This window comes from Pterocles gutturalis, unplaced genomic scaffold (genome assembly GCF_000699245.1).
Source record: "Pterocles gutturalis isolate BGI_N339 unplaced genomic scaffold, ASM69924v1 scaffold16622, whole genome shotgun sequence".
In the NCBI taxonomy this organism is placed as follows: Eukaryota; Metazoa; Chordata; class Aves; order Pterocliformes; family Pteroclidae; genus Pterocles; species Pterocles gutturalis.
The window spans coordinates 78547-95585 of NW_010113107.1; the positions used below are offsets into that span (position 1 = coordinate 78547).

At 37.8% G+C, this 17039-nt stretch overlaps 1 protein-coding gene across 7 annotated transcripts in view; it reads right to left on the bottom strand.

Moving 5' to 3' along the window:
* Nucleotides 1–17039, bottom strand: part of LOC104462414 (core histone macro-H2A.1) — a 37704-nt gene that overhangs the window by 11227 nt on the left and 9438 nt on the right. The window contains exons 2-6 of one of the 7 annotated variants that reach the window (XM_010074337.1): nt 12790–12896; nt 11068–11270; nt 10807–10824; nt 9132–9246; nt 3055–3154 (exon numbers count right to left, since the gene is read on the bottom strand). In XM_010074337.1, coding sequence (XP_010072639.1) covers nt 3055–3154; nt 9132–9246; nt 10807–10824; nt 11068–11270; nt 12790–12896 — 543 coding nt within the window. Of the gene's footprint in view, nt 1–1483; nt 1575–3054; nt 3155–9131; nt 9247–10806; nt 10825–11067; nt 11271–12789; nt 12897–17039 lie in introns of all 7 variants that reach the window. The other 6 variants (XM_010074341.1, XM_010074338.1, XM_010074342.1 and 3 more) reach the window with 6 other exon arrangements.

Genomic DNA, 17039 nt, shown 5'->3' on the forward strand with positions numbered 1-17039 from the left:
TTTGCTCACAGGCATAAATATGTGTCACTCCCATGAGAATAAGATCATTATCTCATGCTTTCCAAGCAGGCATTGGTATCAGTGTTGAAAACAGCGTTAGCAGAAATTTAGGCTCTAAAATTCTCAGGATAAGCCCCCAGTACATTTAAATTGTTAGGGAAAAAAAACAACAAAAATAATAATAAAAAAAAATTTAGATGGGTAAAAGTTAATCATTGGAAGCTAAGCATTTGTGCACTTCTATTCTTTCTTACAGCAGTCAGAGGCAACAGGAACCTACACTAACGAATGAGCCGTGCAGCTTTGAGCGACAATTTTCTTTGTAGGGTAGCAAAGCATTTCTTTGTCAAAGGGTAGGAGACAAGCACATTAGCTGAATGAGTCTGACAGACTTTAGAAGCATATTCTTCAAATACAGGGTATTATGACACTTTTATTTTAATGTTTCTGTGTAATGTTTAGCCAGACAAGTCACAGCTGCTCCTGCTCCAACAGGCTATAGAGCTACGTTCGCCTGCGTGTTACTCGGAAAGCAGCCCCTTTGGAAAAAGCAGGTGGTGTAGGACATGCCAGCTCTGCAGCAGGATGCGTGTCCCTCCCGGCCAGCACTGAAACAGGGCCTCAGGCACGGAGGGAGACCATTTGCATAGCGGTGATGAGGTTAAGATGAGATACAGAACACAGGCTGGGATCATGTGGGTTTTTTAAAGCATGGTTGGTCATCACCCTTACCAGCAACTTCTGTGTTCAACCCAAATTCTGATTTGCCTTCTCAAACGACCAAGGCAGTGCACTTACAGGACTGCTACACTTTCAGGAAATCCTTCAAAACGCTCTTCGTAGAGGGGGTATGACTAAGATAAGAGTAAGATTACTCGGGGGAAAATTAAGATACTGGATTAAGATGTCTGTCATGATTTCTATCATGCCTTCTCTCATCAGTGTAGCTTAGATGATCGACCGCCTGAAAAACATGCATCACTAGCTATGTGCTTGTGGGCACAAGGACCGTTGGGCAGGGCTGTGCAGGTAATCGGTCCATAAAACATGAAAACACTGACTGTCCTTAAGAGTTCAGAGAACAGAAATGGGCCAGAGCCAGTGTGTCAGATGTAAACATCTGAAACTTGGCACGTAGAGGGTGCACTGGAACTGGTTAGAAATCTAAAGATCAAGACTCAAACTGTATTCAGAACAGGCATTTAACGTGTCCAGCAAACAATGCAGTAATCCATTCTCCTTGGTCACATGCCTGCACTGAGTGTGCTGTTCCTGCACTTCAAGTTTTGGCGGTGCATTATGTTGTTTGGTGATAAAAATCAGAAATGCCTACTGAGTTTGCAATTCTTTATTCCTTTTTATTATCAGTCAGGACTGCTGGAAGTGAGAAATGAATGCAGATCTGCATAGCTACAACAAGCTTGTGGCTGCTGATTGACCATGCACACACATACAAACTCCGCAGCACTGAACTTGCCATTACCTACTTCACCACCGGTGTAGAAGTCAGAGTTTGTCGGGTGAACGACAGCATCACTGTCGATCGTGGCAATGTCAGCCTGTACAACTTGCAACTACAACAGGTAAACAGATGTATATCAACCACGTTGGACAGAGACCCAGCACAGGCTCTACATTTACACATGTACCAACGTCCATATTTTCCTACCTTTACATCTCCAAACCTTGCGCCAAAGGAGTATGCTGAGTTGTGTGTGCAGGTGTGTGTAGAGAAAGGGGTGGAGGGAACAGGAGGAGGAATATTGAGTATGACATGATCAAATAAATGTTAAAATGACAAGTCAGAGCAATCACATGAGATCATTTCCAATGTTTTAAAAAGCAGCTAATACCCCATTTCACTTTGCAGAAACCTTGAACAACCAGTTCCCCACAGAGCATGACAGTAAAACATGGAATCTGTTTAAAAAAAGAAATTCAGGATCATCAAGCCAAACAAAATAATTAGTTTCTCCATTTTGCCAGCATCAATAAGCTGACAGGCACTAATCTTCCTGTGTATAGCGATTCATAATTTTTCTAAAAATGACAGTCTCCATATTGAGGAAACCATATATTCGCAGACATGGGTGAATGTGCTTTAAAAAATATAAATGATCAATCTTATTTTAAAGGTAAGGCATATTTTCTAATTATGTGTTGAGATGGCTGAGACATACGTAAAAATACACCTATTTCCGAGAAAGGCTGATTTAAAAATTAGCCTTCTTAAATCTTTTCCTTGTTAAATTTCATATGTACTTTCCCACAGGAAATGCCTTAGCAGAATTTGGGGTTGTATTCCATTAAGGAAGCTTTAAAAAAAGACAGCAGCAGGTATGGTCAAATAAGAAGGAAAGTTCATGAAACATAGCACATGAAAGTTAATTTTTCTTTTACTTTCTTCACAGACTTTTTGTTGAAGGAGGATTATTTTTTTTCTTCAATCTGGTACAAGACAGAAGCTTTAAAACTGATACACCATCTATGATATTATCTACAAGTTCATTGTTGGTATAATATCAATATTTGTTTTCAGATGAATGTGAAAGTGATAGGGAGTAACTGAAGCATAATGGAAACAAATTATTTGACTGAATTAAACATGAAATCGAGGGAGGAAAGATTGGGGGATAGTGAATTATTTAATAATTTCTCTTTAAAAAATTTATGCCTATTCTGAGCATCAGAAAAAAACCCCAAAATTGCAGTTAGGATGGAGAAACTGCTTATTTTGAAAACAACCTGACAAAAAAGTATTTTAGTCCTAGAAGTATCAAAATAAGAAACCCCCCAAAATAGCTAACAGTCACATATGATCATTATGGAAAAGAATTTAAATGATTTGTTTTAACCAAAATCAACGTGAAGACTAGCAATAGCCGCAAGTATTCAATTTGTTGAAAAAGTCTTTTGAATATAGTTCTTTAACAAAAACAGACTTGGAAGATTTTAATTTCTTCTCTTATTAAATATATGATGTCCTAGAGAGTAAATTCTGGGTTCCATAATTTCCATGTGACCGTTAGTTGTGTCAACCCATGCCCCATTTACCTAGGTCATCTTTAAGGTCAATGTCAGCATTGGTGGGATTGATAATGGCCTCCACCTCGAAGCCGGCTAAATTACTGATTTCACTGTGAATAAGGTTCAGCTGAAAAGAAAAGCATGAGGTGGGAAATAACAGGACAGCTGGGAAATCACAGAGAAGCTGCAGAAAAGTGAGCTTTGCAACACAGATGGAGATAGCATCACTGCAAACAAATATGCAAAATAAAAGGCAGGTCATAAAGGAGGGTTATAATCCAAAAAAAATTCAAACACAAGACTCAAACATTGCTCACCCTGGGAGGACATGAATGTACCTACTAACAAGCTCTGTTTTGACTTTATGCTGGCCACAATGTGGGATTCTTATTTTGGCATTATGAGAGGGTATTTGCTGCTTCTCAAAGTACAGATGAAGGACACCCTAACCATTTCTTAAGCACCAATTACAGGAATGTGCCGTGACCATTCAGCACTGAAACTGGATAAAAGATGCTGCTCCTCCTTCTTTAAGCCAGCAAAGCTGAGCATATCTTTGAGAAAACACACACTTCTTCCAGTGATTCCTCCATCCTAGCAATGGGACACGTTTCTTTTTCTTTCCATATTAGTGGCCACCATATTCTCTATTGCAAGCACCCCAGTATTCATTTGCCCAGTTCTGCTGCCTTTGTAGCAGGTACTGTTAGGGGCTTATTGCTTCTTGTTTTTATTTTATTTGCTTTACTTTCTTTTGTCATTTATGAAAATAACATTTTATCCCCCCCCCATGAAGTCCTTTCATTAACAGCCATGTATTTAAAGCATGCTGTCTGAATCATTACAAAATCAGAAGGGTTTCTCATGGGTGTACAGTAAGGGGAGGAAGTTAGTACAGATACCTAGAGATTAACCTCACATCTGCACTACGTGTTCCTAAAAAAAAGAATTAATATCAGGTAGTGCAGATTTCAACGTCTAGCAACACATGTTGAGCAACACTTACAAACTAGTGTATAAAACAAGAAGTCAATGAAAAGACCAGCAATGGTAACAAATCGATCCTGCCATACCATACTAGTGAGGACGGTTTTTTTGGAAGTGTTTGGAGGTGTAAAGTGACAGCACAGTTTGCCTACTACTGCCAGTTCGGGTGTCTCATCGTAGTAGATGACCCACACCACAAAAACAACTCTGTAATTTAAGGCAACTTGCTGTGAATGCCAAACTTGGCAAAAGTCAAAACTGCCATACGCTGACAGGTACGTGAGGGAGCTTACAACCAGGGGTTTGTAACGCTGCTTCACGTGCACCAAGTTTGCTACTGCCAAAACCTAAATCACTTTGAAGTCCAAAAAATTTTCCAGGCTCTTGCATACGGGGACATACGTTATCTACATCATAAATTATGCTTGTATCTACAATGTGCATTTAAAATAATCGTTTCAGTAGCTGATTAGGCAACATGGAAAGCAACCATGAAAGGGAAAGTTCTCATTCATTTACACAAGTCCTGAAGCCAGCTGCAGTTGAGCCAGGCTTTCCTTCCAATCCAAAGCCCACTGGGTTCAACCTATGAAGCATAACATATAAATTCAGACATGGCAATTTATCTTATCAATAACTAAATTTTGTCTCTTGGTTTGTAATCCATGTTCTGTAAACTTAACTCTTCAAATCTTCTCCTGGTGTATGTGAGTTTATTCACAGGCAACATGAGCCAACTCACAAAACCGATACAAGTGAATGGGTCATTTAAGGAGGCCAACATCCATATATTTAAGTTTTATGAAAAAAATATTTCCATTTCATTCATGTGATCATATGAATTGACCTTCTTTCTCTTTTTAAAAGCCTACAATTTCATATAACTTGCATATGTTGCTTGTGTAAACTATGTTCCCTCAAACTAGGGTGCTTTTCGCTAAAAATGAGTGTAATTCAGGCCTGTTTTAAGTATGGGTCTGTTCAGGAATTTCTAATAAAATCTAAGCAACCTTGCTTTCCAAATAGCTTAGAATCCTTTAATACTTCACACGTGGAAAGATATTCATACTTGAGTTTGAGTCTTGAGTTTGACTACAAGCAACTGCTGTTTAAAAAAAAAAAAAAGTCAACTCAAATCAAACCAAAACGTTAAAGAAACTTTATGAATTTTGAAATAAAAAACCAACAACAAAACACATGCACACACCAAAAGACTGTTTCGTGAAGATTTCTGTATGTTCCTAAGAATATTTTGTTCTTTTTATAGGTGATTCTTTTTGATCCCTAATTCTGTGTTCTACAAGATTTTGCCCCAGATCTATTGGCTTCAGATCATTTTGGTTTCAGACCTCTACTCAATCTCTGCGCCTACTCATATATGGGATTTACATAGCAACCAGCTGGTAATTAAAGATTCAATTTAACACCAACACCAAAATGCTTAAAAAGCTGCCCATCACGGATAGCATATGTTGGCAGCTAAGTATTATTTTGCGAAATTTTGCATTTATTGTTCAATGCACTGTTAGCTATCTGATTGCCAAAAACAATTTTAAAAAAACCAGAAGTTTTCCCATAGAATTAAATCCTCCAATGAGTAATTGCTCAATTTTACTACCCAATAGCATGAAGCGTGTAGTAGATAGAAGTGATCCCCTAAAGGGCCACTTTAAAAAAATAAATAGGCATAACTTGCATATACATGTGCGACAAAGAATGGATGCGACTTTAGGTAACATTTAAACTGAACGTTAGTTAGATAAAATGCAGATGGCACTCAGCACATCCATGAGTACTTTCTGAGCCAAGCCTTGCATTTCTTATTTCAGACAAAATTACCTTTATAGTCTTGGAACTTTTTCTGGTATGAGTTTCATACAGAGAACGGAAGATGCCTGTTGCAGACAACAAGCTGAGGTCTCTCTGCAAGTCCAAACCCTAACGCTTAGGCTTGAGGTCTTACAACTCTGCCTCTACTCCGTAACTGTCTCAGGAAAAACAAACTAGTTAATGTGCAGAATACCAACGTTTCCATTGGGATGTCACTTGTAGGATGTGCAATCATTTAAAGATTAACGAGATTTAAATACTTAATTAGTGTAACACTAATACACCTCTACAGCTATAACTGTTTCTTTGCCTTTTCCTGAGCTCTAAGAATTTCTAGCTGAACGTCAGCCATTAGCTAAAGATTTAATGCCACAACAGTACATTTTTAAAACGAAACAAGACCCAGGTTTGCAACATTATCGTTTGCGTTTTCAGTAATTAAACCTAGGGATATTAGAAGGATGAAGAGATGTTCTTGTAAGTAAAACCCTTCCCTTTCCTTTCTGCAAACATGGAGCCAAGAAAAAGATTTTTCCCATTAAACAGTTACTAATGACATGATACTAAGAACAGGATTATTTTTTTCCTTCTCTGCAGCTGGTAAATTATTTCCTGGTCTAGCAGTTAGTGGTTTTGCAGGCCAAAAAGACAAGCTGCAAAGGTGTTCAAGGATGTCACAGGAGGTTCGAAAGATACTGATTGTTTGGGTTTTTCAATTTCAGGTTTCTGTGTTTGCACTGTAGTTTATTAAGAACACACAGAACATGAAAATATACTGGAAATCTGCACGTAAGAGTTCAAGATAAATCAAATAACTGTGACTAATACCAATAATTTTTCTTTTTAAATGGAAAAGCTCAAAATGTTTCAACATACTAAACTTTCCAACCATGCATGTGAAGAGTGCAACTATCTCCATTTCACAAATGGGGAAGGCAACAGAGGAAGAGGTGGTGATTTATGGTATCTCCAAATCAGCCAAAACCAGAAGCCAGAAGTTGTGGTTCCAGGCCTCCAGCTGAGCCACCTAAACACACTGTCCTCCCTACCCGAGAGACTAGCAGATTTTTCCTTCCCTGAAAATGCTGTTTAAGGAGAGTGAGGCTATGCTGAATAGAAAAAAGGTCTTCCTCCAAACAGGCAAAAACCTTCTGCCTTCATGTGCTTTGAAAAAAAGCAACATGAACAAGTCTAAGAAATGGAAGGCAACATTGCTGTCCAGAACAAGTATTGAAGAAAATTCTTAGTTCGTCATGTTTATGAGTACCACGTGGCACTAATTTAAGACAACTACAACAAAGAAATTTTTTCCTGTTAAGCATCAGACTTAAACTCAGATAAACATTTTAAAAACAAGTATTATCTTTTTAAACAGCAATTGCATGTAGAAATGGCTAAGCAGAAGCATTTAACCGATTCAAAGTCACTAGAGCTTTTATAGATAATTGCTATATTTAATATGTAAATTTCTAAAATAAATAGCAATTATTTGAGACTTCCCTGTGTCACTTAAATAATTAACAAGCACCGCCATCAATGAGATCGCGGTCTGCTAAACCTGCACGTAGCAGCAGACATCCTGACACACCCAGGAGCCTCCTGGCCCATGCAAGACACACCTCCAGTTTAGGAGAGAGGAAGTATTCAACTCCCACCTATTCCATGATTGAAAATTTTATCTTTGCCTTTTTTAGCACAAGAAAATCAAAATTCTTTTGCACATTTTGAAAACGCATGTTTTGAAAATAATTTCTGGGGAATGGTCTGAAAATATTTCTAGGGATAAGCCAGCATAATTTTTATTGTTGTTTTTTATGCCAAATAAAATCTATTTCATCACTACAGTGTGAAAGTTTTTTGCATTTTAAGCTTTCCACATTTTCAGTCTTAATGTGAATGCTTAAAAGAATTCACATGGGTTTAAATGTGCTATTTTGGGGGTAAATCAGAACAAAGACCTTAATATATTATTTATTGGCTCAAACAAGTGAATAAGAAAGCCAGAAAGTCCATTTCCCAGTACAAGGTACTCACTGGAAAGCTCTACAGCAGACACTGGCTTTGCTCACCACACCTTAAAGCAGTCCTGGAGCACGATTCTCTTCCACTGAGCCCAACAGCAAAGCCTCATTGATTTGCTGGGTCAGTCTTGTTGGAACACAACTCTAGCTCTTACTACAGGTTTCCTATGGTAACTAAAAGGAGTTCAAAATCAGGTCCAAAAGTCTGGTGTTACTTGCTTTCTTGAAACAGTAACGTAGTTTATAAATTTTGGGTTCTAATTTAGTCACCAAAATGTTTTTTAAAATATGTTCAAAACCACCCCCCTAGTAGTAGTCAAATAACAAAAACCCCCTACCAAACTAAAAATCTAGCTCTAGCTGTAAAATGAAATGTGGAAAATCAAAAGTCTTGCAAAAAATAACATTATTCTCATGCATGTTAAACTTGGCAAACAAACTGTGGCAGGATAAATGGAGAACAACCTCAGTATGAAATAAAAATGAGTCAGAGGAGATACATTCCACAATGTACAATGGCTCATCTTTTGTGACTTACAACACAATGATCTGATTACCGAATGATAGAAGGATGCAGTTTTACTTCACAAAATTTTGTATCATGAACTAAAGGCAGGTTTCAAGATAAAAGACCAAATTAATTTAATGAATTGTCTCTTTAAATGGATCCTCTCTTTAAGCAGGTATGTATTTGTATTAAACCACCCCATGTCCCAAATCATATTCACAGGGAAAAAAGGATTGTTGACTTCTAGCTTTTCATAAAAGCATCATTCATTATTACACAGCATTCACTTTTGTAAATAATGAAGCAGAACAAAACATAAAACCACTATTATGAAGAAATGTCTAAAATAGGTTTTGATAAAAACCTGTAAATCATTTACATCAGCAATGAAATAGGCTGCCCACTGGAAAAAGACATTTTATTCTTAGAATAATCTCATCTTTGGCAGAAGCTTAGCTGTAACCATTATGTCGTTTACGAATGAGGTGAGACAGCTTACAAGCACACAGGCTTTCCTTCTATTTGAGTATTTAATTATGTAGCCATATGAAGACTCATTTATGTTTTTTTTAAATGTTCTAAAAGTTGTTTCAGAGAATTTCTTTGTTCAAAAACTAATATCACACACTTCCACAAGTGCTCAGTGGGGAAATGTCCATTGTACCTAGACGTTTTGGGGAACAGAGGGTGATGGGAGGAGGTATTCCCTAAGCAGCACTGAAAAATAGGTATTCATTTATAAAAATGCAGGAGCATACCTTCTGGCCAAGAAACAGACTCTTTGTGGACAGGACTGTGAAACCATCTGCAGGAGTTCCCTCTGTTGTACTGTCAGCGCTGGCTGATTTGCTCACTTCTCCCTGCTTCTTCTTCCAAAAATACAGTTAGTTAGTTAACTCAAGGCTGAGAGAAAACCAGTTTAATAACACTAAGATATATGACATGCCATAAATGCTTACCAGGCAGTAAAATGCCAGTACAAACACTGGTGCTTGGATTTTATCCTTTAGTCTAGCTGAAATGACTGATTACATGTGAAGGAGTCAATAGGAAAAATGACCTCAATGTCTACACATCTCCATAAGCCTTTTCTTGCCTACGACGGCGCACAATTCACATGACAGTTGTCTTCAATGTTGCAGGAAAAAAATATAAAACAGCCCCAAACTTTTAAGAGCTTTCTAATGGCTTGTGTGCAAAAGATAATGTATCTATTTATAAGTCCGGGCAGACATTCATCCTAAGGTAAAAACTGACTTTGACGTCAGAGTTCAAATGTTGTCTCTTTGAAGGGAGCTGCTCCCAGATGTCACAAACTTATTTTTAGAAATACTGCTTTGAAATCTGGCCATCCTTAGAGCCAGGGGCAGAACAAAACGTCTGCTTTCTACCTGCCTGGTAGTTGGAAATGGGATGAACAATTTTCTCTGTCTTGTCATGATCATCACTTTCCTTTATCTCCAGTAAAACTGTAAGGGGAAAAGGAGCTCCCCTCAACCACCATTCCTTTTTTCAACTGTATTGCTGAAGTAAAATAATAGGTTTCAGGAATGAATTGATTTACTGAATAAAAATGAGGATTAGGAACACACTGAAAAGGATGTTTCATGAAGATAGTGAATTGACTGCTGTGGTTACAAACTCAATTGGTGCCAAAGATCATTCCACATTTTCAATAAAATTACTACTTATGATTCCATATAAACATTTGGTGTCTCAGCAATATTTATGCTGAAGCTAAAAAGCACACCTGGAATATTAAGCAAACCACTGTTCTACTGTCCCTTTCCAAAGTATACAAACTAAATCTGTGGCTGAGCAACTAAAAGTACTTTGATGCAAGGCTGTATTGGTGCTTCTAGAAGCTGTAACCATGCTTTACTTTACACAAATGTTTTGAAAATTAGATTTTCATGGGTCCTATTTCAATTCCCCAGGAGTTTACTGTTAGCCAAACACCAATATAGTAAGCAGACAATACAGTTTATTGTGTGGAAGAAAAACAGAACCCCACAACAGACTTCCTGTTTTTGTAATCAAGTAGGGGAAAAAATTCCAGATTTAGGGAAATGATTACTGCATGGTTATTAAAAGAACTGCACTTGAAATGTCAGCTACTAGGTGTTCTAAAAGACACAAACAAATTCAACAGTTCAAAAAACAAAAATTGAATCGATCAGAAGAGTGACCAAGCAAACAATAACAGAGACATAGCAGGATGAATAGGGAAGCTTTGCTTACAGGGAAGGCAACTTTGCATATGCACTGTCCATTTCATGTGAAATTCATGTATTTTTCTTCCCACTTTCATAACCTATCGTTTGGCAGTAGTTGTTTTGCAAAAAATATCCTTGGTTACACATGCACACATTAGAAAGATTCCCTATTCCACCAAACGGAAACTAAAAAAGGAATGTTCTTCTTAGCTTAAAAAAAGATGTTCTTGGCTTCCTAGTGCAAGAAAATAAATTTTTTTTGTTCTCTTGTTCTTCCCCTTACCTTCATGCATGATTTTGAATGAGTTTAATTTATTACTAGGAATCAAAACCACCAAGTCTAAACAAAGAAGAGTCTCATCTATAACATACTAATAACAGAGGAGGACATTTGTGGGTCTTTAGCTCAGCCAAAGAAATTGCTCTAGCAGTACTGGACCCTACTTCAGCTTGTTTGGGTTTGAATTAAAGAGATTACTCTACCTTGGATTTTCGTGCCCCTTTCTTGCCGCCTGTTTTCTTTGATACTGTTTTTTTCTGTGATGGAGACTTTGCCTTCTTTGCTGGAGGTGGAGTGATGATGGCTTCCAGTTTTCCTTTTGATCCCCGCTTCTTTGCCAACAGCTCTGGGTGAATATTGGGTAACACTCCACCACTGGCTATGGTGACCCCTTTCAATAGCTAAAAAAATAAAAGTTGCAGATAACAAATTCCAGCGTTTACTCACCAATAAACAGAAAATGGCATTTACTGCAAACTTTGTACATTGCCTTGAGTTTTAACTGGTTCTTGTATGTGTCTCAACACATTATCCTTGACGAAGAGACATGAAATGTATGAAATGGAGTTGATCATGTACTGAATTTTAAATACAAAGGGAACAAAACTCTGTCCTAGCTGAAACCAGGACAGCACTCTTCTTGCACATATGCTTGTTACTGTCAATATCTCTTGGGCTCACACAAGATCTGTCGCTGTGAAGCCGTGCAATGAAGCCTGTTACCCAGCTACTAGATAACGGGCCAGCCCCAGCCCCAGCCACGAGGGCTTTGTGGGAGAGATGAGACCCCAGAGTCCATGGTACAGGACTGCAATGGGTACGACAAGGTGGAGAACGCAATATAGGTCCCAATTGCTGAATTTTCTTGAAAGTACATTTTTAAACCAGATTTTTTTTCTTAGAAAAAGAAATTTCAAATGGAGGGTAACATTTATACAAGTCTCTATACCTGGAAGTCTTTCTTCAAAAAAACCTGTATGTAGTTGAAGAAAAGCAGATCAATATTCAAAACTGTTCAGTTAATTCAAGCCTTTAAAAGCAGAGGTGAAATATATCATGTTCTGTATTTAAAACCACTCTAAACTATTTTTTATACATCTAACTGGGACTGATTCACTATTTGGGAGGATACAAACGGTGATATCAAAGTCCCTCAGGTACTCCCACCTTCTGATTTGCATTTACTGCTCCCCAACCACAACTCAGTGAGGCTCCAAGCTTACAAAGGGACGATGAATGGAAAGCATTATCAAATTTCAGACAAAGCCAGAAGGAGGTTGGTTTGGGGATTATTTTTTTTTCCCCTGCTCCATCATGATACATAGGTTTGGAAAAAGTATCTTTTCAGATGTGTTTTTACTGCACCTCACAGAAAGGTACGTTAATCCTAGCCAGTGCCTCTGGCTGACACCACAACACTGCAATAATAATTCCCAAATAGTTTTTGGACAAGTTAAAGGCATCTTGAAGTCTGCAAAGGACACAGACTTGCAAGAATTCCAGAGTTTTTAATTCTGTGGTCACAATGACAGACTTCAACAAGAACAGTATAGGTCCCACTGAGTCCTAAGCTGCTTAAGGGGAAGAACAAAAAGAAAAACAAAGCATCTACAGGACTTTCTCTGTATCTCTGTAGAGTTTAGGACAACGTCCACCCTAATGGAAGTGGTTGCAATAGTGCAAGCAAATACCATATGACATCTCCACTGCATTTTTACACATTTTAAGCACCCTGAAATGCATAATTAAGCTGAGTACTGTAGTTAGTTACACAGGCAGTGTGCTAGTGAGTGAATGAGTTGTTTCCTGGTGGGCTACTCAATAAGCAGAGGTCTTGAGTTACAATTCAGCTATATGGAAAGACAATTTAAAAAGCCCTGAAGGAAATCCTGGGCCTCACACGGTGGAGTTTTTTCTTACCTGATTTAATTCTTCATCATTTGCTACAGCCAACAGGATGTGTCTAGGAGTGACTCGACCCTTCTTGTTGTCCCTTGCTGCATTTCCAGCCAATTCAAGAATTTCCGCTGGGGAAAAAGTAAGCCCCTTTTAATTACATTGTGATCATTAAGAAAAAAAAAAAAATCAATGTGTTACTTAGCATCCATGCAGAAAGCTATTTGAATCATGTCATGTTATTCCTAACTGCTGTAGAACACCCTCAGTAGACATTTAACCCTAAAATTATAATTTTCTTTTTATATGTCTAATCACTGAAGGGTGAATGCACACTTGGAAGTCCTGTGGTCTAAACTACTTATTTTTTTTTGTCCTTTTAAAGCAGTTCCCCTAGATTCTTGACTTTCCAGTGTTCTTCTCAAGGCTACTGTGTGTTCATCTCCTATCAGGTGACAGAGTACTAGCGGTACAAATGCTATCATTTTTTCTACTCAAACCCATCATAAATGTGAGTTCTGGCTTGCATCGTTTCTACTTTTTTATTACTGAAAAAGATGCTATTCTCAGTTTCTCATTTTTAACATTATGGAGGCATGTAAGCACACGTCCAAGTTAGGACACCAAAAATAAAAACTGCTGCTACACTGACTTAATGATTTTTTTTCTCCCTTTGAGAAGAAGTTTCTGTCCAGAAAAAGTAATTGATGAATCATGTTTGTTTGCTCCTAGTAAATTATCTCCTTAGAAGAAATTCCCAGTCCTGACAAAACACATTTAACAGCTGTGCATATGACGGCTTTTGAAATTAGGAAAGATTAACTTGCTCCCTTGCAAAGATCTATGAAGTGAAAGGCTAGAGCGTTATCTGCTAACTTATCTGTCTTCAATTCAACAAGCCTTAGGCAAAGAATGCAATTAATTACAAGAAAGTCTGGGGAACAATTAAAAAAATGACATAACCTGTTTGTCTGACTCTGCAATTACGTGCTATTGCTGTCTCTGTTATACATAACATTTCACCTCCTTCTGTACAGGCTGTGTTTCACTACTGCTTTTGGTATATTTCCTTTGCAAGCCTGGTAATGTTTGGAGAAAAAGAGAAAAAAAGAAAATGAAAATGTCTTTTTAAAATCTATTACACACAACTATATTAAAATTTAACATCAGAATAGGGTATAAGATTGATTTCACGTTTAACAACTGATTATACCATGAAAGCTTTCCCATAAGCTTGCTCTAGAGGCAAACAGAGCTGCATTAAGACATTAATCTGGAAATGAAAATGACTGAAATCGAAGCTCACATGACCACATGCCTTTACCATAACACACAGTAAATCTTAAGTAATACTATATAACACAGACTGTTAGGCTGAATTTATCACAATTCTCCAGTTATTTTTCATCTTAAGTTCCATAATAAGCTGGTTTTGACACCTACTGGAAAACATACAGCTGCTTCTGGATGTCCTACAGTTAAGCGTCCACGAGGATTTTGGGAGGCTTTCACCATTTTTGTGTTCTTCAAAGTGCACACAACTTTATTATAGGGCGAGAGAGAATATTAAGCCTAAATCCCCAAAAATAATGCAACATTTCATGCTGACAACAACTGCTTTAATTTATTTTTAAAGAAGGATTAGCAGGGTAAGGTCAACCTGACTACGCTTTCCACACCTCCAAAGAACTCAACTAAGTTGGCATTATCCTTTTTACATACTTCTTGAAAGCTATAGCTCGGACACAGGAGGTTTAGCTTGCATTCAGCAGACCTGTATCACTTTCCAAGGGCCAAGCTGTGCTCTCGGTTACACCCCGTGCATCCCCCCTGACCTCAGGAAGATCCTGTGTCACTGTAATAATGCCAGCATCTCCGCATCTCTAGATCAGGAATTGTTCTGGTTGTATCTCAGACTTTATTACCATCTGAAAAGCATGGGAAGGATTTGCTGCAAACGGCAGATGACTTTTTGGTTTGCCTCTGCTTCCCCCACCTCCACTTCTTTACTGCATCGGGCACTGCTAAACAGTCGGGCCGTGTTATTCTCTGCAACTGATCAGCAGAGCTATGCAGACAGGTCATTTTGTAACTAAAGAGTCTAAGAAAGTGTTATGCCTGTAAAGCACAGAGGAATGTTTTATTTGTTCCTCATAAAACTAAAATGTCTGCCTTGTACAGTGGAGAACTGTTCTTGTAAGTGCTAAGCCCTCTTCCTTGGACAGGAAACTCATTTTGAAATTACAGTTTTCTAATGGTCCTTTAGGGAAGTTGAGGTACCCCACTTCCTTTTCAGGAACAGAACGCTTTGCACTGGCGTTGGGGACCACAAAAGAGGAGCTTGGGGAGAGGGAGAGAGGAGGAGGAGGGCACGGAGGATGGAATTTTTCTTCTGGCCTTCTCAACTCGCCAATAATAATCAACTATTGCTTGTGCACGCAGAGGGACCCACAGGGCAGAGAACAGCAAAACACAGCTCTGCACGCACCTCTGGTCAAAGGGGGACTCTCCCCTATTTAAAACCAGAAGGTTCAGAGGTATTTGAGCTGAAGCCAATACAGGCAACATTTGTTTTGATTTAGCACTGAAACAGACAAACTTAATCCAAACCCAACAGATCAGAGAATTTATAAATTCTAGAAATGAAGATTTTCTGGATCTGGATGGGATGCAGACTACTTGCCTGGATTTTGCCTGTATCCAGCTTTCCTTTCACATCTGTTTCATGCTACGTCAATTCCAAAGATTTAAATGGTGTTTCATCCATGTTTTAAACCAATTTTAAATTAGATTAAAATCTGTCTGTCTCTGTAAGGAAGCTGACTAAAATTTCCAGAATAATCACTCTGGATTTAGGTGTGGAGCTGGAAAGAATAGTAGGTGGGAAAGGGTATTTAAAACTGAGATTGGATTTAATTAGGTCAGACCCATCTTTGGAAGTGCCATTCTACCACGTTCAAAGATTTAAGTAAATAAAGAGTTTTGTTTCACTAAAGATGATCTTCCAACAGTGGGGAAAACACAGACATTCAAAAAATGACTCCTGCAACAAAACAGGGTCAAGAGAGAAAGCTTTGCTTGTAAGTGGTGAGGCAAAAGAAAGCGTTAAGAGCTTCCATGACATCAGGGTTCACTCTGCTTGTATTTATCCAGCCAGAAGACCAAAGCAAGAACACTTTACAAAAATGAGGCCTCGCAAAAAGGATGTAAGTTGTATAATGTCTATTCCATTCCTTTCGTACATTTACTCAAGGCATTTCCCCCCTAGAGAATAATTACACCACCACCACTCAGGCAAAAGGCAACTGAGACACACTTTACACAAGTACTGACCACCAAAATCTCTCTATTTTTTTAATTAAGGAAATATACAAGTTATTCAATATAATAAGCTGTTGAAGCTATAATTCTTTAATTACTACATATTGAAATCTTAGGTTACTATGAAGAGATACCCTTTATATTTGCACAAATGGCTTTTTCTGTGCTTTTAAATAATTTCCAGGAAAAAAAGCAAAACAACACGTATTGCTTTATCTGCAGATATAAAACAACCAGGTAAAAAAAGCTATGAGATATATATAATTAGCAAATACAAAATTAAGTAGGAATGCCACATCAGCATGTGATATATTCATGTGTGGACAGCTATTATGTGCTAAGAAAAGGGATGGATGCCTTAGGAGTCTGACTAGAATATGAACACACCAATTCGATTTCAAAGACATAGTTGTGACCAATATTTTTCTTCTTTTCCGATATCTTTAAAGTAAATGGTTAAAGTGGTAAAAGAAAGTCTCAAAAATGAAGCCATTTTCTCTTAAAAATTTATTTAAATTATGAATGATGGCTTAAATTCCATTAAATTGGTATTTAATAGAATTAATTTAACAGAATTATGATTATATGAATCTATGAAATGTAGTTCTCATTTATATCAAATTAAAAAATCCTCTGCAATGTTTAGAACTAGGCAAATGGATATTGGTAGTGAAAACTGGTGTAAGCCTGTTTTCAACACTTGGACCAAAACTGGTTTTATTCTGCTGAGGTTTTTAAAAGTTCAGCTAAATATTTTTAAAGGAGAAAAGAAAACAGGTTGTATATCTTTGTACTTAAGCCTGAGACAAGACCACAGGAAAAGCTGTTCTCAAGGCATTTCCTACTCAAACACAACCAGAAAGTGTTACAAGTCTCCACAGAAACCTCATCCTGAAGCAAGTTCCTCATCCTTTACTTGCAGAGACCCTAATCTCAGGTCATTGCTTGGACCT